We start from the raw sequence: 27,935 nt of genomic DNA on the forward strand, positions 1-27,935 counted from the left end.
CATTACTGGGACACTAGTCTCCTGCTTTTCCTGTTATGACAAGTAAAAATAGCTGCTGTAAAAATGCAGGTTTTTATTTGGGTGTTTGTGTTTAGGTCACAGAGTCATATTGCATTTAAAGCTGCATTGACTGATTTTGTGGTACTAGACAGAAGAACTGCAAACAGACAGACATGCCCAGTTCGGTCATGTTGAATCTTTGACTTGAATTATTCTTCTCTTAGCTCTGGTTTGGTCTCCACCGACTCCTGTGAAACAAAGCAGGAGCTTAGTCTCGAAAACTAATTTGGCTTTTTTCACTAGCTCATCGTTAACTTTCTCTGTTTGTCCATTTGGAAAATTAATGCACAGATGTTTTATTCGAAAACAGTGGCTTGCACTGGTGACCAAACAAGGGCTGATGAAAACAAAAAGATTACGGAATATAAAAAGCTAATTTGGGGGATGTAATCCTCAATGAGTTTTCAACAAAGGCTGGGAAACCAAAGATTTAAAGGCCACATTTACAATACTGATTTGATGAAGATGGTTTATCCCTAAATTGAATTGAGAGCTTTAAACATGCCACCAATTCATTTTAAATATAGGGAAAAACTGTTTCATAAAATCTGTGACAATGGGACTCAGCCCCTTTCTTCTCCTCAGAATCAATTAGGAGCAGTTATTTAAAATCAAACCTTTGTTGCAGCAGGCTGACGAATGAGTAGGTTGCATGTATTTAATTTGTAAGGCTTTGTCTTCTGTGAATTGGAGGTGATTAGTTCGTTGGATAATGCGGTTGAGTGTCATTCAGTGAACCTTCAATTGTTGAGCTATTCATAGCAACACTTAGGTCTGAATATAGCGTTGCTTGCCTGTTGGGTCGCCTGGTTCCGGGTTTCTAATTCCTTAATCACAGAGACAGTAGCTCATTACAAAGTTACACACACATGATGATTTCAGGCCGTCTCTTTAGAGTAGAAGTGTTTTTAATGTGGGGGACGCAACTTCAGAGAAGAAAATAATTTTAAGCTATAAATTGGTGATGACCAAATCTTTAGCTACAGCTATAAGTGCACACTACAGTATATATACAGTTATAAAACAAGGGAATTGATGTGAAAATGTTTTTATTCTGTTGAGGTATTACATTAAATTCAATTATATTTGAGAATTTGCATGCATGTTTCTTCTAATTTATGGTTTTACAACAGTCCCTCTTTAGTATTTTATCATATCACATCAAGAATCAACCAATATCATTAGATTCTAATGACCAGATGCAATGACATGAATGAAAATGAAGTAATATAAATTGTGTATCATGTATAAGTTGAGAAGAAGAACTTTTGGAGAATAATTTAAAATACTGAGGGATCTGTCACCATATTTTGAGAAATAAATGTGAAATGTACAGGAAGGAAATCACCATTTTCTTTTAAAAGCAATTAATTGCAATATTGTGAATTCAATTTCAACATGTCATTAAAAACGTATCTCACAAAATTACACCTTTATTCTTATATTCTAAAACAATAATGACATAATATAACTTTGTTTTAAAAACCGCCCTAATATAATATAATAGGAACCATATACTGATCTACAGCAATACAAAATGACAAACCTAAAACGAAAGTCAACATCGTGTCCCAGGCTCAGGCCTGAGTACTTAGAATTCATATGACATCATGACTAATTCAGACTATTATGGGATATGCCTTTTTTAGGTCAGTGTACATCTAACCTACAAAGTGAAATATACTGTACATTCATTTTTAGACATTCACAGTCACTTGATGGATTCAGTGCCCTAAAAGCAACATTATTACATTAGCCCTGTTGTCCAGGACAGTGAGCAGGACGGACAAAACAGTATCGCCTTAATTAGATTGAAATCTTCAGGGGAACTCTCTCCTGGTTAGTTTTGCTCGGCCTTTTCGGGTTCTGGTAGGACAGTCTCACAAAAACAACAACAAGGATGGTTCCTGGAATTAAAAAAATAAATACAATTTAGTTAAAAGATTCTGGGATATTCCACAACATTGCTGTTATTAGTGAACATTCGCAGTGTCATGAAGTCTTGGTCAAATCTATAACATCTGGTATCAACCTCCAACCAGGGGCTGTTTTCAGACATGAGCTGAAGTCAGTTGCTCTGAACATTTTATGAAATTTTCCTGCTAGCCTTATAAAATCGATAAAGTCGATGACGTTACTAACAGAATAGTGAAAAAGAAGAAGAAAAACATTTCAGGGTGAAAAGAGGAGCTAAAGAGGAAGACGTGATATTGGAAAGACGACAAGAATCGAGAGCTTTTGGTGATAAAGCCTGAAGCACGTGTCTATGTGCTGTAAACAAAATCATAATTTCTCCTGTGGAATTTATACGCCCTGATATTTTCTGGACTTTCACGCCTAAAAACAGCCTAAGATGACCAGGTACTAGTGGAATACAGACTGCACAGGTGTTTGTGATAAGTTTTTCTCTCATTAAAACTGTCCTCATCAGCCTCTTACCTATGACCGCAAAGGTGCCGAGCAGTATTCCCACTGCTGACTGAATAGTTGGCATCCCCTGCAACTGCTTGGCAGCCATTTTGCAGTTTCCTCTGACGTTGCAGGGACACACTGTCACTGACACAAAAAGAACAAGAGGGGAAAAAAATGAAAACTGTGCTCAGGATTGTTTTTTGGTGGTAATTTAAACTATAAACACTTCAGCTGTACTTTATATAATGGAAAATGCATTTGGGAAGCATATCTTCATTCCTGCTCATACATTTGACACTAACGCATGAAATTAAATCTCGATTTGAAGGTAACAGCTAGTTCTCACATAAGCTTCACTAGTGACTTTTCTCACTGATGTGCTTTAGAGCTTCACCCTGATTTAACTGTAAAACTACAGGCAGCTAAAACTAAAGAACAACTCTCTTTACACTTATTAAGCTCATATTGAACAATATAGTTTATCTATATGCACGAGAACTTATGTGCTGTTTTGTGGTTCGTATATAAATTGTCAGCAGGTTAAATTAGGTAAAACACAGTCTTCGGATTGCTGTGTAATCACAAACCTGCAGCTGGAAAAATCATTCGTAAAGCCACATTAGAACAGAGTCATAGGACAAGCTGGCCCACAGGGCTTGATCTCTATTGATTGTTCTTTTGTGCTTTTGTCCCATAACCCGTGCTCGCATTAGCTCATCAGCAGGAGCGTCAGCATTACCTGGCAGGTTTATGAAGGTGCTCCTGGGAGGGGAGCTGCTGTCAGAAATGGTGAAGGGCACGGTGTAGACGTCAGGGGACAGGTATGGGATGTTTAAGGACAGGTTGGTGTGAGTATCTGAAGGAAAAGATTTAAAAAAAATTAATTTACAGTTTATTATTTTTCTATGAATATAGTATAACAATAAAAGACAAAAGCCTTTTCACATCTTACCTCATTCTGTTTTGGTGTAAATTGTGATCAAACTTGTTTGTAATTTGTCCACTAGATCTCACACAATCCCACACAATCTCGGGAACCATTCATCATTTCTGTTCCAGACTTTGCATGTGAATTAAGAGCAGTATTAAATTTGGTGTCATTTGGAAAAGTAATATGTTCAATATTAATAAGTTTGAATAAACAGGCAACTAATCGATGTTAATTGATAATATAGAGCAAAATATAGCATTCACAACAACAACAGCCCGTTCATGAGAACAGCGGCAGCAACCAATTCTCCAGTTTGCGTTCTGCGTTCTGAGTTCACCGAACTTTGAATAAATAGCTTCTTACATAGTTTCAGAGAGAAAGCTGCAAACCTTCCAATCAGGAAGGTTTAGAACTGCACTAGTTAGGATAAGTGAAAAGCAGGACACAGAACAGACAATATGACATTTCAGATGTAATAGGATTTAATTTCCTGATACTTGTATTTGGTGGCCAAAGAAACGTGCACAAATAGCATTGCTTCCTGTGCAGCACGAGTGGTGGTCACAATCCAGCCTCACAGATCAGAAAAGGTTTTAAACTAAGCTATAAAAGCTTTGTTACAAGCATATGTCAAGATTTTACTGTGAAATAATTATCACGTATGACTTTACACTTCCTGTTAGCAAGAGAAAACAAATCTATCACTTTACTGCACAACAGCTCAACACAGCATGAGACACTGATTTCAGCTGTGTATGGAGAGGTCTGCAGAGAGTGACTCTTTATCTTATCTAAGAAAATCAGTCTAAAATACACGGCGGGCCGCATGACGTAAAAGCCCTGTCCAGTAAGAGAAGTGTTTATCATACTGTTTGAACTCTTATCTGAAGGTCTTAAACTCCACGCTCGCACCTTTACAGTCATTCCCCCTAATGTTCCATTTGTCAGCCAGGGAGGCACAAGCTGTGCAGTGCTTCTCAAGAGACTCTAATGTATTCATCCCCTATCTTCGCTTGGTTTCGTGTGTGATGTGACATTTTCACAGAGCTGATCTGTGGCCGGCTAAAGTATTTATACATCCCAATGTTATTAAATGTGTTAATGTCAGACTGGATGTACCAGGTTTTCTCCCCTCACAGTTATGAACAGCTATGAACTATCACAAATGGACAGTACATCCGTGAGATGAAACACACACACACACACACACACACACACACCCGCACACCCACACACACACCCACACACACCCACACATCCCTTTCATAAATGGTTGTGGTTGTGCCACGCGAACAAGCAACCCTACAGCTGACATTACACTGTCACAAGAACACATCATTGGTATACCACCATTATTGGCTACAATCAGGTGCAAAGCATTCTGGGAGATTCTTCTTTTAGCCTCCATTAGCTGGCAGGAGCCCAGCGGTGATGCCATAGAAATTACACAGATGATATAATTACAGCTGGGCTCAATCAATAGCAACAGGAACAGAGGTTTAAAAAAATAAAAACGGGGAGGGAAGTGGATGAGCTGTTTGAATGACTTAATGTGACAAGACGTCATCGGCAGAAAATAGTTGACATTAAATAAGCCCAACACGAGCGGTTTCTGAAAAAGGGATAAATACTTTATATTTCCCATCACGAGGCGGAATAAATTATACGGGAAGAAATTAGAACACGTTGATTCGCACATGTTCAGGGACAGATCGCTCTGACTCTCTACCCATGGACGGCAAATTATGTCAGTCTAAGTAAAACAGCAGCATTTGAAAATCCATTTATCAGTGATGTCACATTGCTCGGCCTTGTGGCTGCCTGATAATCTGTCTTCTCCCAAAAAATCACTTCCTTACTCTCCATATTGGTCAGAAGCAGATTCTTATCAATTTAGACTGGAGGCTGTTTATTTATAGGGTCATTTATCTATATGTCCATGTTAAAGTCATTTAAAAGATCTAACATGATGGAACGTTGTCCACTCAACTCTTTTTGTTCTGTTATTTCAGGACCAAAAGTCAGACAGCTCACTGTGCATGCTCACCAGATTTGGTTGGGTTTTATGGTCTTATTTGGGTTCATAAATACGTATGTATTTTGCAGTATTTTGGACAGGATTTAAATATAATGGATACTTTGATACCCTTTACACAGTATATTTTGGTCCCTGTCTGTGTATGTGTGACAGATGGAACATGAGGACGTTGGAAAGGTGCATTATTCCATATCCCCACTCTCCAGCTGATTCACTTTTGGGGCTGATTGTTCAAAGGTAAAAAAAAAAATGGTCAGAAATAGAAATTTTCTCTGCAAATAATCTGACATCACATAAGTGAGATCATGAGGAAGTCACAAAGAAGTTAGAGAATGACATCATGCACAGTTCAAATAAAATCCATTACACAAGGAATCTCTGCATCCTGTGGGGCTGCAGACATGACTAATTCATGATCATATCTGTTAGGATCAGGTTAGGAATGACATCATTATGACATCACAATGAAGTCAGATAATGACGTCACAGAGTGTAATAATGCATGAACCAACCACTTATGTAGATCACGACGACAACATTATAGAATATAATGCATTTCATGATTTTGGTATAAACAGCGTGTGCAGGGTATTCATTGGCCCCCTGATGCTTTCCTTTAAGAATTTGTCTACTTTAAGAAAGTTGTTTAATTATGATGAATGAAGAAAAGTAGCCCCCCCCCCCCCCAACAGTTAGTATGGTTTGGTCCAATTAAATCATTATTCCGTCCGAACTGAAGAAGCTTCTCTGGTGAGAGGTGAGACGTCTCCAAGAAACAAGTCCAGATGTCCACATACACGACTGAGAATCTTCACAGATATTCTTAAAAGTGACCATTCTTGCCTCCTCTCTCTTATCATCATGAAAAACATCACTAATCCTGACCGGCTTCACCTTGTCTGCGTTCAACTCACCGTTTATCGGCGTTAGCTTCCAGTTCCGACGAACTGTGGCATCACTGCGCAGGGAGAAGTTGAGCCGTCCCCCGTGCTGAGGTCCGTCACTGTCCCTTGAGGCCAACACCAGAGCCTGGTCCTCCCAGCGAGGAGTACACAGGTACTTCCAGGAGTAGTCTCCAACCAGCACCGGGCTGTTGTCATTCACATCCAGGATTTGCACTGTCACCAGGGTGGACGCGGATAAGGAAGAGTTTCCTGAGGGGATAGAAAGAGATGTGGAGAAGTTAAAATGAAAATGCAAATTCACACCAAGGTAACAAACACAGACATATCTCAGTTATTATGTTCCCTGCTCAAAATAATCCCTGAAAATTCAAAGTAGCTGTAGTTGATATATAACTCCACCAAGGAGGTTGTATTTTAATCAGGATTGATTTGCTGCATTACGCAAAAACGACTGGATGGATTAACACGGAACCTATAACGAAAGGATGCAGTGTGGGTCAGAAAGAACCCAATCAATTGGGAAGTTTTTCCACTTTATGAATAAAGGTGAACTTACGTCCATCCACTGCAATGACCTCCATGGTGTACGTGCTGTTCTCCTCTCTGTCCAAGGCCTGCACAGTCTTCAGTTCTCCAGAGTACTTCCCTATTGAAAAGTATTTCTTTGTGTCCCCTTGAAGAGAATATCTGCACCAAAATAACACGTGCATCTCTGTAACATTAGGGCTGCAATACTTTATGACTCACTCTCTGAACTGGCAAGTATCATTAATACAGCATTCATCCAAGGTTTACCTGATGGGGTGAGAATCCGGGTCATAACCTCGGATGGTGGCGATGACCCGTCCCGGTTCCTCGCCCTCTCTGACGGTCACCTCGTAATGGCTCTGAGACAGGATTGGACCCTCGTTTACGTCGTCAACATAAATGGCGACTGTTGCTGTGGATGCAGGTCCGTATCGTCCACGGACCAGAGCCACTGGGTTCCGAGCACTGAGCACCAGGATGTACTCGCTCTCACGCTCAAAGTCCAACACCTGTGAAGACACACGCACACCCACAGATGACAGAATATTTATTCCGAGAATGATCGGTGACATGATCTCAGTTGCGGTTAGGAGGGTTAATAGAATTTCTTAGATGGCACTGCAAATTCAAATAATGCCCCAACGTGAAGAAGTTAAAGGGTCAGTTTTCACAAAGACAAGAACATTGATATTTTTGCGACCATTTAAATACCCAAACTGTTGGAAGTTATTTTATAATAGTTTTCCATTCCCGTCATGCAACATCGTCATTTCATTATAGGTGCACAACTGTACTGTCTGTATCCATGACCTGAGTGCAGTACCTGGATCGGAATAAAAGCTTACAAATTATAAAACCAGGCCTATTTAGCAGTGATACTATACCAGCATACTTCAGCCAAGTTGAATGATTGAATAGAAGAAGAAAAGCATTGGGGAGGGCAATCGTATTGAAAGGTTACGCAAAATATATTGTGCGGGAACGCAAAAGTAGTCCTCAAAATAATTCTCATTGTGACCCTTAAGGGGCTCAGTAGATTCCCTCTTTGGAGAATTCTCAATTGGATTAAATGGAAAAATACGTTGTTTTTTTTTAAATTTGCCTCCTTTAATAGGCTAAATGACCTTTCCCTCTAATGAGATTATCCCTTTTTTGAAAAATGCTCAACCTCTCAGAGCTTCAGCTGAAGAAGCAAATTCAAAGGTTTGTCTTTAAATTTCCGTGGAATCGAGTCCATGTAATAAGGCTGCTGACAGACAGCCCAACACCCACGCAGTAAAGAAACACAGCATGTCATCTGGGACATGGTACAGTCACTTGTGTCCGGTCTCTTTATCTTTCTTCCAAGGAAAATTATTTTCAAGACACTGAAGCCACAGGGGAAAAAAAACTCTGTCACTTATTTTCCATGATGATGCAATGACTGCTACATGATAGTGCAGTGGATATCCCTCTGTAGGACGGATGTATTGATAAGCAGATTTATATGACAATGGAATTATATAAAATGATGTTGGCAGAAGAGGGCATTTGACAGATAAATTGTTGATTGTAAAAGACTATAAATGACATTTATAAGTAAGTGAATTTAGCCATAAACCCCTTTCAAAAAAAAAGGGAAGAGTGGTAGATCTCAAACAAGATTATCTGCAAACTAAACATAATAACTGTGAATTATTGACTTTGTTGGACAGAGTAAAAACGTATGGTAAGAAAAATGTATTGTTATTAGTATCTAATTAGACAGATTGAAGAGAAAGGAGTCATGTTATGTCAGAAATTCCTATTTATTTGATTATTTTAATGTAATCCCCTGAATCTCATCTTGGAGCGTGTACGTGCCGTCAGTTTTTACACTCAAACGTGTTCTCTGTGGCCACAAAACGAGAGCTGATTAAACCAGCACCTTAGATCACACTGCGCTGTTGCGAGGGAGAAGAAACACAGACCTTGGAGGGTAGCATGAGTGCTGCTGCTGACTGGAAGTGACGCATCAAGCTACTCAGCGTGTGTCAGTTCACCAGAACATGTGGACCCTGGAGGCTGTGGTCAGTCATCTATAGCACCATATACCATGTATAAGTAATAATGGCTGTTATTGACCTTACCTCGCTTTTACTGTGACATTAAAACACATCAAAATCTTCGTCTGTAACAAATACAGAACGTTTTTAGATCTAATTCAAACTTTACATCAATAAAAATGTTTTTTTTTGCCAATTTCAGTGAAAAAAAATTGTGGCAACTTAAAAAAGTCTTCTGAGCCTTTGCTGTGGGACTTCAAACTGGGTCAGGTTAGTTACACCATGTTTGCTTTAATGACCTCCACCAAGGAAGTGATGTATCTGCATTTGTTTGTTTGTTTGTTAGCAGGATTGCTAAAAAAACAGCTCAACTGACTTGTGAGTTTACCAAGAAATAAAGCTGATAACTTAATAATAAGATCCAGATTTCCTGAAATAAAATAAATATATTTTTATTCAGTTACTGTGTAGTGAAACTGTATCAGTCAATTGATATTTTGCACTAATGTACCAGTTTACATTACATGCAGATGCAACATGGCCAATCAGTTTTTGGGGAAAGAAAGTGCCCTTCATTTTTTTTCATCAGACCATGTTTACCTTTTAACTTTCTACTATAAGAGCTAGACGATCATGTGTAGGGTGATTCAGTCTCAGTGGGTCTCTGTGTTCTATAGTGTTCTAATCTGGAGCTCACTTGGGGTCAACTCATTTTCTTACATGAGGAAATTTGCATTTTAAAATGGTGACTCATTTAGTTAGTGATGGATGAATCTGTATTTTGTATCTACTTGATTAATTGAGCTGTTACAAAGCTTGTATAGTTTAATTTAATTTTTCTTTAACAAATGGTTTTGCATTTAAATGTAAAACGTCTCACATGTAGAGTTTTCCCCCTTGATTAGATTCTCCTCACTTCCTCTTGTTTATTATATATTTACCTCAATGTGCAGCCTCGAGCCCGGGCGGTAAACTGCTATTAGTGTTCACACAATCAAATTATTCCCTCATGGGCTGTGAGCAGTGTGTAATTTCTAATAATGAAACGTGTTTGCCTCGTGGCGCTGACCTCACATTCTAGCACAACAAATTAAAGGATTTGCTCAAGAGCCTTTTAATCCTCCTGGGTTTTACTTGAAAAAGATTTAGATTTGAGCCTTATTATTATATTTATTATTACATGCTAAATAAAACAAGTTTCCATTTGAATGGTGCAAATGTAGTTATAGGAATATTTCACAAGGTTAATAAAAGAGATTTACACACAGCTTTTCAAAGAGAGTCTTCATGTGTTGAACTGAAGTAAAGCAACAACATCCATTTTTAGCTTTTTGACATCTCCTGCTTTATCTCAGACCGTGTGCGACTCACAGTTCAATCACATCCATCAACTCCCACAGAGAGTTTGAAAGTAATAACCTGGCTCCCACTTCGCACTCTTATAGAGACCAGATCATTACAGTGCGCACACACACACACACACACACACACACACACACACACAGAAACACACACCTACACAAAGACAGACTCATTCCCCCTGCATCCCTGAAATGCAGTGCTGGATTATAGGAGGCAGAAAGGGTGAGGTGCCCTCGGGGAGAGCAGAGATTATTAGGCCGAAACATTTCATTGTCATCTGGACTTTTTTTTTATTTGAGGCTAAAGTATTAATGTATTGGAATATTATTTTCCAACCTCAGATATGACTCGAGCTAAACATATCTCAAGCTATTTTGACACAGCCAGTTACTGGATGATCTCTTGGGACTGCACAGACACAGAGGACAGACACAAGCCATCACACCCAAAAATTGTCCTTGACATTAATAGTTGTGCCCCTGAGAATTCAAATCTGTTTGTACGCTTTCAATCCCTAAACAGGATAAAATGAAAGTGATGTTGTGTTTAAAGAAGCTAGAGAATGTTTCGTGTTGTTCACCTTTGAGAGCACAAGCGAGACCTCATTGGTCTGCTTGTCCGTCATTAATGTAAAGACCTCCTCCTCATTTCCAGACTCCAAGCGGTAGTCCACCTGCCAGCTGTCTCCTCCTCGCACATCTGCGTCCCCTGCCAGCACAGCTGTTACTGTGGTGCCCACGGGGGCGTCCTCCAGGATGTGAAAAGGCCCATACTGTTGGGGCAGAGACGGAAAAAATACAATTACTGAATGGAGAGTGTCAGACAACGCTATGATATAAAGTTATTTATTACAGTCCCAATATATTTTATTTCATACTGCAATAATGGATAATTACTATAAACTGTAGACTGTGCAGTCTGCTGTTTTCTATATTAGGTTGTTTTATCTGTGATCTACAATGTGTTATTTATGACAAGCGTAGGCACCTTTAAGTTTTTTGTATTAATAATACAATGACAACAAAACATCTTATAAAAAACATATATGGTAAAAATAAGGTAAAATAAAAGATATATAGAAAAAAATAATAAGCAATAATAAGTAGTTATCTGATAATATTCTTTCCTGATCTATACATTTGCAGAAAATCTGTTTTTCAGATTTCCAATACTGGAGGTAGTTTAAGAAAATGTTTTATTCAGCTGAAGTAGATACTGATTAATAATATTAAATATTTATCCCAGTTTGTTTTAGTTGTAATCTTGTCCTCATCAATAAGTCTGACTACACGTGAGTATACGTTTGCCCCTGCTTGCCCTCCCGGTGTGAGGTGACCTTTATTCACACACCTCTGTGTGTTTAGACAGCCGTTTAATCTACCACTCACAGATGTCCTCTGGTGAAGCAGCCATGTCTCTGATCTGGCTGCTCCATCCACAGGGTCTCTGAACCCAGCCCTGTCACCACTCGCCTCCCACATCACCCCCTATAGCGCTGCCTTCACATCGGCATGGAAAAAGCTGCACTACTCAGGCGTGACCCGCTCAAGAGGATTTTCCACCTCTGTGTTTGTAGTGTGTGTGTGTGTGTGTGTGTGTGTGGTGGCAATTATATGAAGTGGACAGCATCAACAATTGTTAGTTTGAAAGGCATATATTTAAAATCCTTAAGAGTCATCTGGTCGGTAATAACGACATGAAGACGACAGATACATTTGTAAAAAGAAAAAGACTCTTTTATCACGTCTCCTGTTATTGGTCTGGACATTCCTGCCAAAGCTCTGCAGCCAATTTCCGCTGTTAGATTTAAAAGCAGTACCTCTCTCTCCTCTGTCAAAAGAAAACGTTGCTTCACAGCTCATAATGTCCGCAACAATCTTTCAGTGACGCCGCGGTCTGACGCAGAGAACAGCAAGAGACTGCTTCCCCATTATCGCAGCATGATGGCTCTCCCACGTAACTATCAACTCTTGTGACTTTTCTCTTTTCTCTATCATGATGCATGTGGGTGGAAGTGAGGGGATTTTCTATAATTGCCTATCTTTAGCCTATTTTTTAAATTTCATATACCAACAGATGCAGCAAAATGAGCCAGTGACTGCAACACCTCCTTCACTGGATCACTGAGTTACAACGTAAACAATTGAAGTAATCAGAGGCACAAAAGCACATATGTCTTTTCAATATACGCCTTTATTAGAGAGGGGGGACATAATGGGACATTGCGGGGTTAGGGCGAGACCTAACAGCCAACCTCAGGACTGTTGAGTGTTTTAATTTACTGAAACAGATATTTTTACGACTTCCAAAGTACCCATTTTCAAGAACTCCGATTTCTGTGTATTTCTGTGTATTCCTGTGTACATGTCTCACAGACTCTTGACAAACGATGGCGTCACAGCCCTTCGCTCATACCTGCTGTTGCTTTGTGTAATAAAACAGAAACAACAACAAGCTCACTCAATAACTTGTATTCTCACAACGTGCTTCTCTGCTATTTGACGGACGGTTGATGTAGACATAACTCGCTTGAGTGTTTTTAGTCGTTATTGTGTTCTCGTCTGGATGGAGATACTTTGTGAAATGAGGGTCTTTGTGTCGTGTGGATTGAAATTTTTTTAAATGGAGAAAATGGACAATATTTCTGCCATATTTGTATAGATTGGTAATTTTGCAGTAAGTGCTCCATTGTTGAACTCAGTCAGCGCAACCCACTCACTCCACTCTTTGCTTTTACTCCTCTTCTACAATCTGCACCGTCAGAGATCAACAACATCTCCAACTTTCAGAGACGTTGCTCATTATGATGTAAATTCCCACCCGATATGTTTCCTGCCTCCAGTTTAACAAATTGCAATAGCAAGGTTTCAACACGTCGAGGGCAGTTGCTTTACATTTTACCGCAAAAAGCGTAGAATTCAAACATCCACATATCCAGATTTGAACCCGAATCAATCAACAGCACTGTTAAATACCTGTATATGTTGGTTTTCTGCTGAAATAATTAGGTTTATGTGTTTAGTTACTTTTAAAGTGAGCCAAAATTGTTTTGTGAGGAATGGACTTATGTAGGCTTCAAGCGTTGCTGTAAGCAAGAAGTGGAGAAGTGGTTTCTGGGGATTTTGTTAATTCCTACTGTGAAAATATCCCCACATAATATTTTATCTTTTATCGTGTGCAGCATCTATTGCACTTCTGTCCATTTTTTTTTTTTTTTTCTTGTTGAGGGTTAAGGATGTTGCACCTTGTTAAAGCCCTACGAGACAAACTGTGACTTGTGAATATGAACTATACAAATAAAATCAAATTTAATTTGATTTGACAATAGTTTTTTCCTGAAGAATCCTTCTGAGAACTTGCTAAGTTAAGTCATTCAAGCTAACCACTGAAATAAAGAATCAGCTGATACAGACATTTCTGTGACATAAGGCGACACAGATTCTTACGTAACTATTTATCAGGCTAATCGCATTGGATGTAGTCATTATGTAGATTTGGCCAAAAATAAATGAATGGAAATTAGTCTCCAAAGAAAGCCTCATGAGATTAGACTCTGATAACAGGATCCACTTGTGAGAACACACAACTGAATAAAACCCCTCCAATAACACAGTGCTATCGCTGTAAGCCTGAGATTAGAGGACATATTTAGTTCCCCGCCAGGAAAATTAGATCAGTGGCCTGCAGAGTAGATTCACGGTCTGCAGTCCAATAGCCACTTATTACGGCCTGTGGTGTTTAGCTTGTCTTTTCTTTCAAACGTTGTTTATCTTGTCCTGAATGGTACGTGTGCTTGTGAGTGTGAGTGAGTGTGTTTGAACTACGTGCTTGCGTACCTCATGTTGAGAGAAGACGGGCGGGTTGTTGTTCTCGTCTTGCACTGTCACAACAACAGTGCAGGAACTGTTTAAACCTGCCAGAGACATCATCACGGTGACTGTTAGTAAGTCAGGTTCAGCACCATCACACCAATAAAATATGCTGAGGGAACAGGAAGTAGCCCTGACGCAGTCGCTCACAAAGTAACATAGCTTTTCTATAATGAAGTCTACACAAGCAGTTTTTACAGCAGCTGCTTTATGAATCTACTCATTTATAACAATTTCCTCGAAATGATTGATATTTAATGGGCAGTCTGGTCAACAAGTACTTTGCATCATCAACAATTAAATAGCAGGCCGTGCAAAGCCTTGTGAAGGAAAATATTATTTTCATGTTCGTGTACAAAAACAAAAACTTCACATATCATGTTGTAAATTACTTGTTTTTATGCAATTATTCAGTGGTCTTATTCTTCATACTCTTTGTTGTATATGTTGTATACGTTTATTTCCATCTTATTTTCCATTATTATCAATCTACAACAGTTTGTTTCTGTTCAATGTATTTCTTAATTTCTTTTTTGCAGAAGTCACTGTTTTAAAGCACTTGAAGTGAATTTCATATATGGCAGGTTTATGATGATGATGATGATCAGTATGATCATCTTGATTCCTGAGTTTCTTGTTTATAAATAGTTGTGCATGTGCTTATGATTAGTTTGTATTTTAACTCAAAAGCACAATGACCCTGTTTCCACAAATCAATTGAAAACAATCCTGGCCTTCTTGTCTTAGCTATTCCCTCTTATGTAATGTTCTACTTCAACAAGAGGAAATACCAGCACACTAGTAAAAGATGCAAGTAACAGTTTTTAGGGCTGAGGTGAGGCTGTAAAATGAAATATGCATTTATAAATGAAGGCTGCATTTATGCATTGATCCATATTCACCTTTGGCGTCCTCAGCAGTGATGGTGAGGGTGTACTGTGGTGCTGTGCCCTCCATACTGTCTGCTTGGACGGAGATGACCCCAGAGTCTCGGTCCACTCTGAAGAGGGCACGAGGACTCTCTGGAATTTGCCCCACTAAACGGTAAAAGATCCGCACGTTGTCCGTCTTGGGATCGTCGTTGTCGGCTGCCTGCACTGTGAGGATTTCTGTGCCTGGTTTAAGATGCATGAGAAAAAGTATAAGTTCTTTCAAAAGCAAAAAAAATTGCAATTTGAAATATAAACAACTCACTGACTATAACACATTCATCCCTGTTTTTCCAGATCTGTGCACGGCCAAAGAACCTAAACTGTTGTCCTCTCTGCAGGAACATACAGTAACACACCAAATTAGAATCAGGGGGAGGACGTATATTACAATAGCTGTCTCATTTAATCCTCACTCAGCGATTTCATTTAGATTAACTGATTGTCCTGGCTGATTCATTTCCCAGAATCAACAGTTCTAGAGCGTCAACAAAAAAGTTTTTATGGTGGGACCTTATATGTCAAAACACACAATGTGCTTTTTATGAGCACAGGCAGCAGCGATGGAGCTTTCCCCTCCGTGTCCTGGCAAAAATCCCACTCTGCCTTCACAAAAGGTTTCTGGCTCTCTCAGCCTTTTCATCACTGCAGCGTCGCCTCCAGACAGCGTTTCTCTGCCTTGTTGTGAAACAATATTCCCATTATGGAGTAGATGTGACCATTAACATTATTCAGACGCCTCATTATGATGTTTTACTATGTTGTTTTGAGTAATTAGACAGATTATAACATGTTAGTTCTGTTTTTAATTTGCAATTTACTGTGATGTAATATGTAGATTTTTACTGTAAAATCCAGGGCAGTTCTGGACAGTATAGGTCTGAAATCAACAATTATTTTTCATATCTTGACAGGGAGGTAACGTACTCGTCTGGGTTTGTTTGTTTGTTTTTTAGCAGGTTTAGGGAAAAAGCTGCTCAGTTTATTTCCATAGATTGTTTGGGAGGGGTGGCCCATTAACGAGACCTTAAATTCTGATTTGGATCGAGATCACAGGGCGAAAACAGGAATTTCATTTTACCATCTTCAACATTGGAAGATTCAATGTTTTTCAACATTTTCAAAATGGTATCAAAAATATCAGGCATATTTAGAGGACTGATATTTATGAGTGTGTCTGGATCTAGTGAGTTTAACTATTTAACTTGATTACAGTGTGATTGATTATTTCCTCAATGGAATGTTTTGTCTAGGAAATCAGGAAAAATTGTAAATGTCCTAGGTGACTTTTTCAAATATCCAGATATTCAGTGTAATTTATATCTGAGTGACTGAAACTGATTTTCAATACGGTATTCGCAGATAAATCACTGCTACCCTTTTTCCAGCAGCTAAAATCACACATATATCAACGCAGTCAGTGAATTTCTTCAAAAACCTTTCCAATTGTTTTGCGAGGAAAAATTGTGGGTTACCTCGAGCAGCCAGTTCCTTGACCACTGTGTGGTACTGAGCTTGTGGGAAGGTGGGTCTGTTGTCGTTGGCGTCGCCCACCATCACCCTCAGCTCCACAGGTTTGGCAATCTCTCTGCCGTCCGGACGCTCAACCACGATGCTGATCTGGAACTGACAGGACAAATGGAGGAACACAGTGTTTGCCTCATCTTTACATTGTGCAGATCCTCATGTTATTGATTGTAAAGCTATTATATTATTATGTTGAAATAAAGGAAATACTGAAAAAGTTGAGGCTATCCTGCAGTAGACTGGTGGACTGATTATTAGTGGATGGATGGATGGATGGATGGATGGACGGACAGATGGATGAAAGTGAAAGTGCACCTCCACATTCATCATTTTGCCCTCCCTTGGCAGACGGATGTACAAAGCTTACACTGTGAAAAGGCTCCACAGGCTCCATCACTCATGAAGTTTACAGCCTGACTGATGGAGCTGTATTCAGAAAAGAGGCTCTTTAACACATCCCGAGGTAGAAAAACTAATTCTGTACTCCACCTTTTCCTCGTTTTCTTCTTTAAATCAATTAAAATTTTCATAAATATGAACTTATCTTATCTTTTCTATTATTAAAGTCAGCTGCAGACTATTTCAATCTACAGAGTTGGGATGTGATTGAGTACATTTACTTTGTTGCTGTGCTCTAGTACATCTTTCTTGTATCTGTACTTAACTTAAGCAGATTTATTTTCAGGTGCTTTTCACTTTTACTCCACTACATATATCAGCCAATGTCTGAACTTTCTATTTTTTTAAAAAGCATTGCGTGACATGACATCCACATCGTTTATATATTTTTAAAAGTAATCTATAACAAAAGGGAAATTGATCCATAAATTCAATCAGAGCGGACAGGTAACATTAAACCCCGCCTCCTTCCACAAGAATAGCTAGCAACTACACCACCCCCGAGAATCAGAACCACTGCATTAGGGAATAGGAAACACTTACTTTATTATTACTTACTTTTACTCAAGTAGAGAAGTTAATGTGGTATTTTTGCTTTTTTGCTTGAGAGTATTTTGTTTATTTCTTTTTCCTAAGCCAAATGTTTGGGAACTTCCTCTACCACTAAATCAGTAAAGCTGCTCAGGCTGATGCTGCAGTTTCAACCTACATGTCTCCAGAGAAGACAGAGTGAGTGAGAGAGTGCAGTGTGCAAGACACAAAGATAATCACGTCCTCTGGTGTAGCTCAGTATTATTGTCTGTGTTGTTCTTTGACCACTTGAGCATTTGTGCCAGGATGTACTGTTCACTGAGCCATTCATGTGGCTCTCAGGAGCACCACTTGTGTGCACAACTCCAGAGTAAAATACACAACAACTAAACTGGAATCTGTGTGTTTACCAACAAATAATGACGTTTCTGTTCGTCTGAAGCAAGAAACTTTTCAACTGGCATAGTTTTATTGTCATTTATACAATTATTCTATTCTGCCAAAGGCAAGATATGTTCAAGGAACAGAGCTGCTCTTCAGTTGTCTTTCCTTAATCAACTCTGTTCAGTATAAAAATAACTTGTTCTCTGTGCCCAGAGGCCCTTTAAAAAAATCATTAAGATTCATAAGCTGTTAGTAAAATTTGAAAAGAGTAAAAATTAAAATAGGACTTTTCTTTTCATGAACAACATGAGAAACACTTTAGTGCAATTACATGTGCCACCTCATGATGTTTTTCTTTGGCATATTAATTCACGATCTTGCTCTGGGTCAGTAGCTGAAAATCATTCAAAAAGTGAATTAAATCATATATATATCTATATATATAGATATATATATGTTTGTGTTACATATTCAAAGATATAAATAAGGGCTTGTGCCGGTCCTGACAGAACAGTATAGTACTACAGCTCTAATGTTCAAATATTGTAAACAGTACATGAGGACATTCATTACAGAGCACTGGAGGTGTTTTGCTTGTAGCTGCACAGACCTGGTCTTGAGTCTCTCTGTCCAGAGGAGCATTGAGATAAATGACTCCTTCTCTGCTGATGGTGAAGAGCATCTCTGGAAACTCCCCGTCCAGACTGTACACTGCCTGACTTCCACTCCATTTGACCTACACACACACACACACACACACACACACACACACACACACACACACACACACACACACAAACAAACACAAAGTTATGAAAACAAATAAAACATAAAATAAGTCTGGTAAACCTGACTTTTCTCTCATGCTTTCTATCTCCAAAAGAAAAAGCTGACACTATATTATAAACCAGCGCAGCTTTGCAGCGGGACCTGCATGATGTGTAAGTACAAAGCTAAGTTACCATTTGTTTACATGATAAGGAGCCATCCAAATGCACTGACAATGATGTGGAACAGAGAGCGCAGCCAAAACTAACTATGCAGGCTGAAGGGGATTTTCCACTCTGCTTTACAGCCCTTGACAGAGCGCTGTGCAGTGGAGCTGAAAGGACCCATAGCCGCTATCAAACAGCACCCAACAAGGAGAGGAGCCCGGTCACGGCACAGTTGATGCACACCCAGGGCATGTGTATCTGCTCAACTCACTGTCACACACTCCTCCCTTGTTTTGGAGATAGCTGCCCAAATGCTTGGCTTCTGTATACATGAAGCCACTTCATACAGCTGGCTGCCTCCGAGTGTTATGCTGTGTTTCTGGACTTCAGAAGATGTGTGTTGAAAGAGCTGATTGATGACTACTGTCTGCTCTATATAAAGTTCGGTGCAAAACACTGATGAGGTCATCTGTTTTGCCTCCGTCTGTGTCTGAATCTGCAGAGCACGTTCCGTCTCCCTCCATAACTTGTGTTTGAGCTGCGTCAAGAGTGTTACTGCGTGTGTGCTTTTTCTCGTAGACGCTCCAGAGAGTAAGCAGTTGCTGAATTACACAAAAGAGCATGACCTGCAGCTGAGGAAGTGTGTCTGTTAACGGATCTAATCGATAACAAATTAATCTGCAACTATTTTGATAATTCAATAATCGTCTTTGTCCATTGTCAAGCGAAAAGTCCCATATGTTTGCTGTCATCACCTCTTATTTGCTGCCTTTCTTTGTCATTAGTAATAACTAAATATGTCTCGGTATGAGAGTGGAAATATGTCCCCTCTGAGAAATTATTTATATATATAAAAATTGATATTTTTAGGGTTTAAAACTTCAAATCTGCAACATCTTTTCGTGTAAACAAGCTTGAGAGGCCATCAAACTGATTATTTTCACCTCCAGCAGATACGGAGCATCATTCACACGTACTTGGAGTCACGTTTCTGGCCACCTTTCAATTCTCTCACCTTAAAGCCTTGTTTTATCTCCACCACCTCTGGCTAGTCAGCTAAATGTTAAACGTTCCTGATCAGCTATTTGCCGACTTTGTCTGTTGTTTGAGCGTACACTGAGTTTTCAGAACTTCCTCGAGTGAGAATACATTTCACACAATCACTTCACCTATTGTTATCGTGAAAAGAGTGACCTGACGTGAACACTTTTGTGATGACTAACGTTCGCTGAAGGGTATTGATGATGCGAGTATCATTTATTGGATTGAACGCTGGTGATGAGGCCATGACGAAGGTCCAGTGGGGCTCAGAGCAATCCTGCAACAAATTATCAGATTTCATTTGAATGTGAAAACTGACAATTCAATATGGTTAAGAGCTTTGACTCATTCATTCGCAGGCACCGAGAACACTCTTCCACTCCAAAGTCTCAATGAATTGCATTACTGAGTTCAAGTAGTTCCACTGATTGCATTACATAACCAAAGTTTTAGGCAGGCAATCAGAAACATGCGATAGATAACAGATTGAAACGAACCTCCCGAGCCCCAGTGACGCAAACGTATCATAACAAATGCCTCAGTTTCATATTTAGAATCAAATCCATAGCTCTTTTTGATCCGAGTGCAGAATCAGTCAAATTGATCTCGACATCAATCTCAGCTTATAACTGATTTCCGCACAGAGACAGACGATGGTAGGAATGCCGAACAGCACGTTGAGCAGCAGATTTCATTCCAGCATCTGTCAAAATGTTGTCACACCAAGGACAGTGTGGGCACAACATCTGTCACAGATGAGCGGATGTGGACTTGACCGCTCCATTTATCTGAGACAGTAGCGGAGGGAGGAGAGGGATCCACAGAGTGTGCGTCTGAACAAGACTACATCTGTATGTGTCATAACAGCAGTTAGTCCCACCACCTACGAAGCACAGCATGTACGATCACTCAGTGTGGGCGAAATGAGGCTTCCCCCCGAGTGAACATCCATGTTCACCTAATCCAGTTTTGTGTGATTTAGAGTCAGGGTGAGGACAAATGGAACTGTAAGTAAATGGTTTTATATGGTTGAGTCAGACATAGAATAATAGAGGCTTCATTTCTCACTCTCTTTACATGTTCTTTAATTATAACAGAAAGCAAATACACAATCTGCTCAGCACAATACTACCACATACGTTAATTTACATATACGCTATTTATTGATATCAAAATGATTAATGAATGAGTCATAGAAGTATATGTCTAGAAGCATTGTTAGGAATCGAACGTGCGAGACAGAAACATTTTGTAGATTTCAACTGGCCTTTGAAAATATGACAAACAAAATAATCAAATGTGCCCACACTTGTGAATCCACACATGTGCGGTGGGTGGAAGGGGCTGTTCGAACAGGAGAGATGAGAGGCTGAGGGCGAGTGAGGGGGAGGTGGGAGAAGACAGGAGGAGGGGGAGGTAATGTGATGTATCTGCTGGCCACTGTGACTCGCAGCAGAACCTGCACGTTGCATTTAATTCAGCAGCAGAATCGACTTCACACGACTCTTTCTCTCTGTGCATTTCAAGAATTCTTTGAGAAGCACAACTGCCGTCGGCCGCTCAGTTTTTTTTCCATGTGTTAAAAAAACCTCTGAGGGCTTTTAAGTTATTTATAGACATGTGGCTGATATGGGTATTGTAATGAGCCAGAGGTTAGACAAGACAAGACACAGAGTGGTGCGGTAGCTCCTGTAAAAGATGAATTTTAATTGATTAACAGATATTATCAGGCAACACTTTTGTTTGGAGTTGGTCCTCAAAGAGTGTGGGCTTGGGAACATTTTGAAAACATCCAAAACATCACTTGAACCCTGGATTTAGATCAATGTGTCCATTTCCTCATAACATCACCGTAGTTACGGCTGTAGCTTCCTCCATTGTTCTGTTTTTGGCTCCAACAAACTTTATTGGCACACAGGGTCGAAACAAAAACATTTTCATAAATAAGTGAAAAGCAGCAACTTATCACGAGCGAGAAGCTGGAGCCAAATCATGTTTGGCTTCTTTGCTTGAAAAATGACTTGAATTATTGAGATATTACCAAAATAGCTTCTGATTGATTCTCTGTTGAATTTATGAACTTGCCAAAACAAATTTGAAGGTTGTTTGAAACTTGAGATATCAAGTAGCCTGCAACATATTCTCACTCTATTGAGTTGTACCAGGATTCATCTGTGGGTGAAATATCATTTATCATTTATTTTTTCTCTGTCTTAATGTCCTTCTGCTGCTGTAATTTCCCAGTGTGGGATGAATAAAGTCTATCTTATCTTATCTTATCTTATTTATTCTACTGGACATTACAAACTATTTGGGGTGATTTTTGCTGTTAAGCCATTTTTTAATTAAACCGGAGTGGTGGCAGCAGTGGTCAGTGGGTGAGAGAGTGGGTGGTCATGGGAGTTGAAGTGACTCAGTAGCCTGAAAGGATCCATGGCATTTGCACAGCATCAATAATTCAGCGTTTGGTCACTTAGGAGGCCCCTAGAGGCTCTAAAAACAGCAACTGGCAACGTGATGCCACTTTGCTCAGTCCAGGCTATTGACAGAGTTTGATTAATTGTAATATGATAACAGTTGGAACTGCATTTGCAACAATGTCCCCCACTTACCCCAAGTTGTTTGCCAAAAGTGGCTTTAATGTAGATGAGTAAAAGCTCTTAAGGTTGTTGTGTCTCTGTGTTGCACACACCTGAGAGATGGGGATGGGGTAGGGGCCCGGCAGGTTCTCCTGGAGTCGCACAGGGTCAGGTGATGCCCAGGTGTTTCCTGTCACCTCCACGGTAACGATGCCGGTGGTGAAGAAAGCGTTGGCCTTCCCGGCCATGTCCTTCACCATCACTGAGAGCTTGTAACGGCCGCACATCTCTGGGTCCAGAGTGGAGGCTCCTGGAGGTCACAGTTGGATGAATACAATACAGGAACTCTTTATTTCAAAATAATTTTAATTTCAGAATTTAGCTCTTTTACAAATACATTTGTATTTGACGCAAGGGAAAATAACACATTTCAAGAAACACTCATAATATATACAAACACAAATAACTACACATAATTGAAAACATGAAACCCGTCACTCGCTACCTTTCTGAGCCACCTGTGTGCTATTTTTATCACTTCATTTCCACTGATTGCTTAGATGGAGACATATAATATAAACACCCACTGCAAGGGCAATTTTAACCGTTAGTTACAGCTCACCTAAAAAAGAAAATCAGGTAGGTAATTTGCAATTTTTGCTGCTGCTGAGACACTTTGTGGAAACCAGCAGAGATGTCGTCCGGAAGCGAGGGACCAGTGAGCATGAAAGTCGTCCGGCTCCCGCCAGGCCGTGACAGAGGGTGAAACCAGAGGTTCAGGAATAGCAGCAGTACACACAGTACTTTACTGCATCTTCAGTATATCTGTGTGTATGTGTGTGTTCTGTATGTTTATGTGATTAAATTAACTATTATTGGCCAATACAGTCTTGACATCATGTTGTGTCTCATCACAAGATTCTATTTGTATCATATTTCGTATGTAAAACATAGTAAGAATGTAATTTCGTTTAGTTTCCCTTCAGGACTTTATTCACGTCTGTTTTAAATGCAACATCCATTCTGTGCAGTAACAAAGCCACTCTTCTATTTGTATTAGTCCTATTTGTTGGTTTGTGTCTTTTGTCAGATTTAAACCATTCAGATTTTTTTTTTATAAATGTTCACTGTTTTTCAGAAGCACCTCTACTTGTTTCTTTTGTACATGCAGGAATGGCTCTATTCTCTACACACATTAAATTAGTTACTTAAAGAAATGTGACCAGTGTAAATACTGAGCTACATTACTGACATTGCTGCACAACAACATCTTGTTAATCATTGGTCGATATTAATAAATTCAAATTGCTAATTGGCTGCTTTTTTTATTTTTTGGCGAGGTTAGTAATTGGCCAACTACGAGACTGAAAGTTGGAGGGAGCTCCCTTCTGTCACTATTTGGGACTGACCTTCGTCAGTGAGGGAGACCTCTCCAGTGATGGAGCCGATGGAGAACATTTGGCTGGAGGGAATCCTGGGCGTCTGCTCCATGAGGCTGAACCGCAGGTCGGCATGAGCAGTGTCGAGGTCGTCTCGATCCAGCGCCTCCACCTGCATGAATGGGATCCCTGAGGGACAGCAGTGGTGCAAAGTCAGAAATGTCCTATCTGAGCCAATGTAGTTGCTGAGCCCTGTAGCAGTTTGCAGAAAAGTCTTAGAGTGATTGGAATGGAGCTGTTCTGTGTTGCCACATCATTGATTCTATTAATATTGAGTTTAACATTCAATTTTAAGAGACTGACACAGATTGAGTCAGACTGACACATCAGAACTCAAGGTTCTCGTACCTTTGAGTAGGCCGAGCTGGACGCTGCCTCTCATGCTCTCCTCGAGGAAAGTGGGCACGTTGTCGTTCTTGTCGATGACACACACTTCGACAGTGAAGCTCTGTCTGTGCACTGAGGCCCTGAAGGACAACTGCTCACACAAACACAGAGCATCTTTAAATAGCACCCTCTGGAACATGTGAACAGCCTTCACACATGAACCTCACAACAATCAAAAGAGTAATTCATTCCTCAGACTGCCTTTTGTGAAAAACACAGCAGGAGATCGTCATATGTGTTCACAACAAGAAACATTTGCATGGGGAAGAGTTTACATCTGTTGCCTGTGAGAAAGTTAATGAACACACCCATTCCCTTTATGTGGACATTCTCCTGCTGTGTTCTCAAATGGCCTCACTCGGATATTTTGGGGAAATAAACTATGGAGTGTCAGTAGTACAAGCTCTGGAAAATATCCTCAGCGACTGACTCAGATATTTACAAAATGTTCAGACTTCAGAGCTTGTCTGAAAACAGCTCTACTCACGAACCATAGAAAATGACCACCACTAGTGACACCATGTGATGTGCTACCTGCAGAGAGTAAGACGGCTGTTTCTCTCTGTCCAGTGGTTTCAGAGCATAAAGAAACTGAGCGTCAACACCGAATATCCCCTCATCGTCCCCGGTTACCACCAGGTCGCTGTAATTACCGGGCAGGCTGTGGAGCTGTAATGAAGAGAGGAACATTCATTAAACAGTTTGTGCCCCAGTTAAAACTGAGTCACTTGTATCATAATGTGCACTAATCACCATTAACACGGCCACTTTCATGCATATGCTGTCCTGCTGCTTTAAAAAGTCATTAGTACATTAAATGTGTATTAATCACCTGCTGAGAATAGTGCCCAACTTATTGTTGTACAGCTAAACCTACAATCCCCAGCTGTTTAGGGAAATGCTAAGCTGTTTAAACTGAGTAACTGTGACCCACTTGTAATAGTTCATGTCTTCAGGATGAATTAACAGGGTTGAGAGGGAATCAGGATTAAAAGATGAGCCAACACATTGTTGGTTTTAGTCTTTTCAATGGTTTTATGGACAATAAGAGAAATATAAAACAATTTCAAATGTGTCCTTTAAATGTCTTTTAGCGATTTAATTGTCCAATAGCTTTGTAATACTTTGCAGCAATGCTCGGACTACATAAACAGGAATAAGGTTTAGATGTTCTGATTTCTCTAAATGAGGTGTAGACTTTCTCTTGAATAACAAATATCTCAACAAAGGCAAACAGTCCCCTTGTGAAAAATATAGTCGTACCGTCGTACCTCACCTTTCCACATAATTCAATGGAAAAGCGTTTGAGTAGTTCTTGTGTAATCCTGCTAACTAACAAACAAACACACAGACGGAAACATTCTCCTTAGCGGAGGTAAATATAAATATCACAGGACCCAAACATTTACATTTATACACAATTCTGTGTAAGGATGAGTCATTCACAGCAGCCTGCAAGTAAATCTCTCACTGTGCTTCTGCACTTTGGAAGGTTTAATAATGTAATAATTTAAAGTTCAAATAGAGGAAATGACGAGTGAAGCGCTGACAAGTGAACACACACCAGCATGAGCAGCTTTTACCTGGAACCAATCTGCAGCAATTATTGCGTCCTTTCCATTTATAACTCAGGAGGTGGATCATTATCCCACTCCTCCATTCTGGCCATTAACATGCTGTTTGAAGTGCGTTAATGACATCAGTCAAACACAAAGACTGAAAATATGACTGGGTTTTATAGAAAATGGGATGACTTCTAAACTCAACTAATTAAAGTGCAGATATTCTTGCTGTTGCAAAATCCATTTAGGCTGCCTGAGTGACACGAGCAAACAAAAACGCCCCGTCTGCCGTGTGCCTGCATGCAGACGCTGAGTCTGACGCCTGAGAAACATTGTGAACACCCCAATTATACTCTGGAAATGACGGCAGCATGTTCGTACATCTCCAACCTTGAGGGCTGGGCATAAAAAAAAAATTCAAATCTGGTTCACTATTCACCTACATTTTCTATACAGAGACATGATGCTCTTGGCTCAAAAGGCTGTAAAGAGGTTTTCATTTGCCTGATTTAATCTAAACATCTCATCATGTGGAGTTTTACACTGTAATGTAACCTGCATCTTAATTTAGTATTGAACTAATAGAACATCTACAGGGACACTCACAGATACCTCAGCTAAGGCTCAATAGTCCTCTTACACATCTATATTGAAATTCCCACATTTTTAATTTAGATTTGCACCAAATTGCACACACCCATCAATATCAGACCCTTAAACATGTCTGATTTTTTCTCATTAACGTCTATCCAATTGTTCTCTTGAGAAAATAAGGAAATTAATAGAAATGTGGAAAAACACCTTATCTCCCAAAGAAAGAGTAAGAAATAATTCCTGGCACTGCCCCTTCATCTGGATCTGCACCAAAATGTAATTGCTTATTCTCTGACCCTCATCCTTCCACCAAGTTTTGTAACAATCCCTCCACTAGTTTTGTGGTAATCCTGCTAAATAACAGACAGACAAATACACAAACTCCTTGATAAATCTCAACATTATCTGCTTTTAGTGATTAGGCATTAGCTATAGGTTCTAATCTCCCCTGGTTTTAGATGGAAAAGATTTAAATCGAACTCATAAGGATTGTATATTTGATATTTTAACAAAAACATTTGTATGGTCAATTCAAGTAATTTGAAATATCTTACCTTGGCTAGATACCATGGGAAAATACCATCGTAGTTTTCAGGGACACCGATTTTAACGTTTGCCCCAGAACAGGGTGCTAAAGTGTAAAGTATCACCAGCTGTGAAACGAGATAACAAGTTGCTCAGTGATGTTGTTCATGCAGTAACATGCTCTTGTAAATGAAAGAATGACAGATTAAAGTCTGTTTTTGAATGGCAACATCTTACTATGAGAGCTAGGATCAGCACTGGTGTGGCTCCTGTGTTCGCCATGAGTCTCTGTGAATGTGGCATATTCACAGCATTTCAAACCACATGGTCTCAAACCAACACACAACACAATTTCTGCTTTGTTACTGATTCACTACCGATGGAATTCTTTCATACGCAAAGATTTCACAGTTTTTAACATCCACTGCAGTCAGATTTTAATGCATAACCACTTTAAAAAAAAGGTTAACTCAACAATTGCACCCCCGCTGCAGTCAGCAGCACAGGAGATAATAACAAAGCCGATGGTTAGTAAGTAAAACAGATAATTGTGTCAAACATATTTTAGATACTAACTGTTTCTCCAAGCACAATGACACAAATCACAATAACGGTAACAGTAATGCTCTATATTCTTCATTAACTTCATCTGAAAGCACAAAACTACATCAACAAACTTAACATACACTGTAGCTCAACAACAGCAGAGGATGACACTGATAAAAACAGCAGGAAAATACTTTCAAAAATGTTCCTCTATTTCAGACAAAAGGTTAAGTTTCTTACCGTCTCCAAATGATGTGTGTGTTCCCTGTGAGAGGTGTGAGGGGACTTTAAATTGGATGGAAAACTTGCCTACTTTTACTCCTGTGGTGGTTTAATGGTTAACGCCTTCAGATACACATGCTTAACTACCATGTTTCCTTCCTGCAAAACCAACGGCCAGTCAGGTTTCACTCTTTCATTCCACTGAT

The 27,935-nt window shown here is 39.6% G+C and overlaps 1 protein-coding gene across 1 annotated transcript; it reads right to left on the reverse strand.

Moving 5' to 3' along the window:
- Positions 1 to 1,092: 1,092 nt before the first annotated feature.
- cdh16 (cadherin 16, KSP-cadherin) lies at positions 1,093 to 27,935 on the reverse strand. Its single transcript, XM_020079854.2, has 18 exons — positions 27,748 to 27,935; positions 27,199 to 27,249; positions 26,991 to 27,089; positions 24,815 to 24,949; positions 24,242 to 24,371; positions 23,864 to 24,022; positions 22,568 to 22,764; positions 18,510 to 18,635; positions 16,534 to 16,684; positions 15,032 to 15,244; positions 14,097 to 14,173; positions 10,841 to 11,032; positions 7,142 to 7,383; positions 6,903 to 7,033; positions 6,356 to 6,595; positions 3,212 to 3,328; positions 2,500 to 2,616; positions 1,093 to 1,967 (listed from the first exon to the last, which is right to left on the reverse strand). Exons 2-18 carry the CDS (start codon positions 27,241 to 27,243, stop codon positions 1,867 to 1,869), a joined length of 2,472 nt encoding a protein of 823 aa, XP_019935413.2. The 5' UTR covers positions 27,244 to 27,249; positions 27,748 to 27,935; the 3' UTR covers positions 1,093 to 1,866.

Source organism: Paralichthys olivaceus, chromosome 1 (assembly GCF_024713975.1).
Source record: "Paralichthys olivaceus isolate ysfri-2021 chromosome 1, ASM2471397v2, whole genome shotgun sequence".
Taxonomy (NCBI): Eukaryota; Metazoa; Chordata; class Actinopteri; order Pleuronectiformes; family Paralichthyidae; genus Paralichthys; species Paralichthys olivaceus.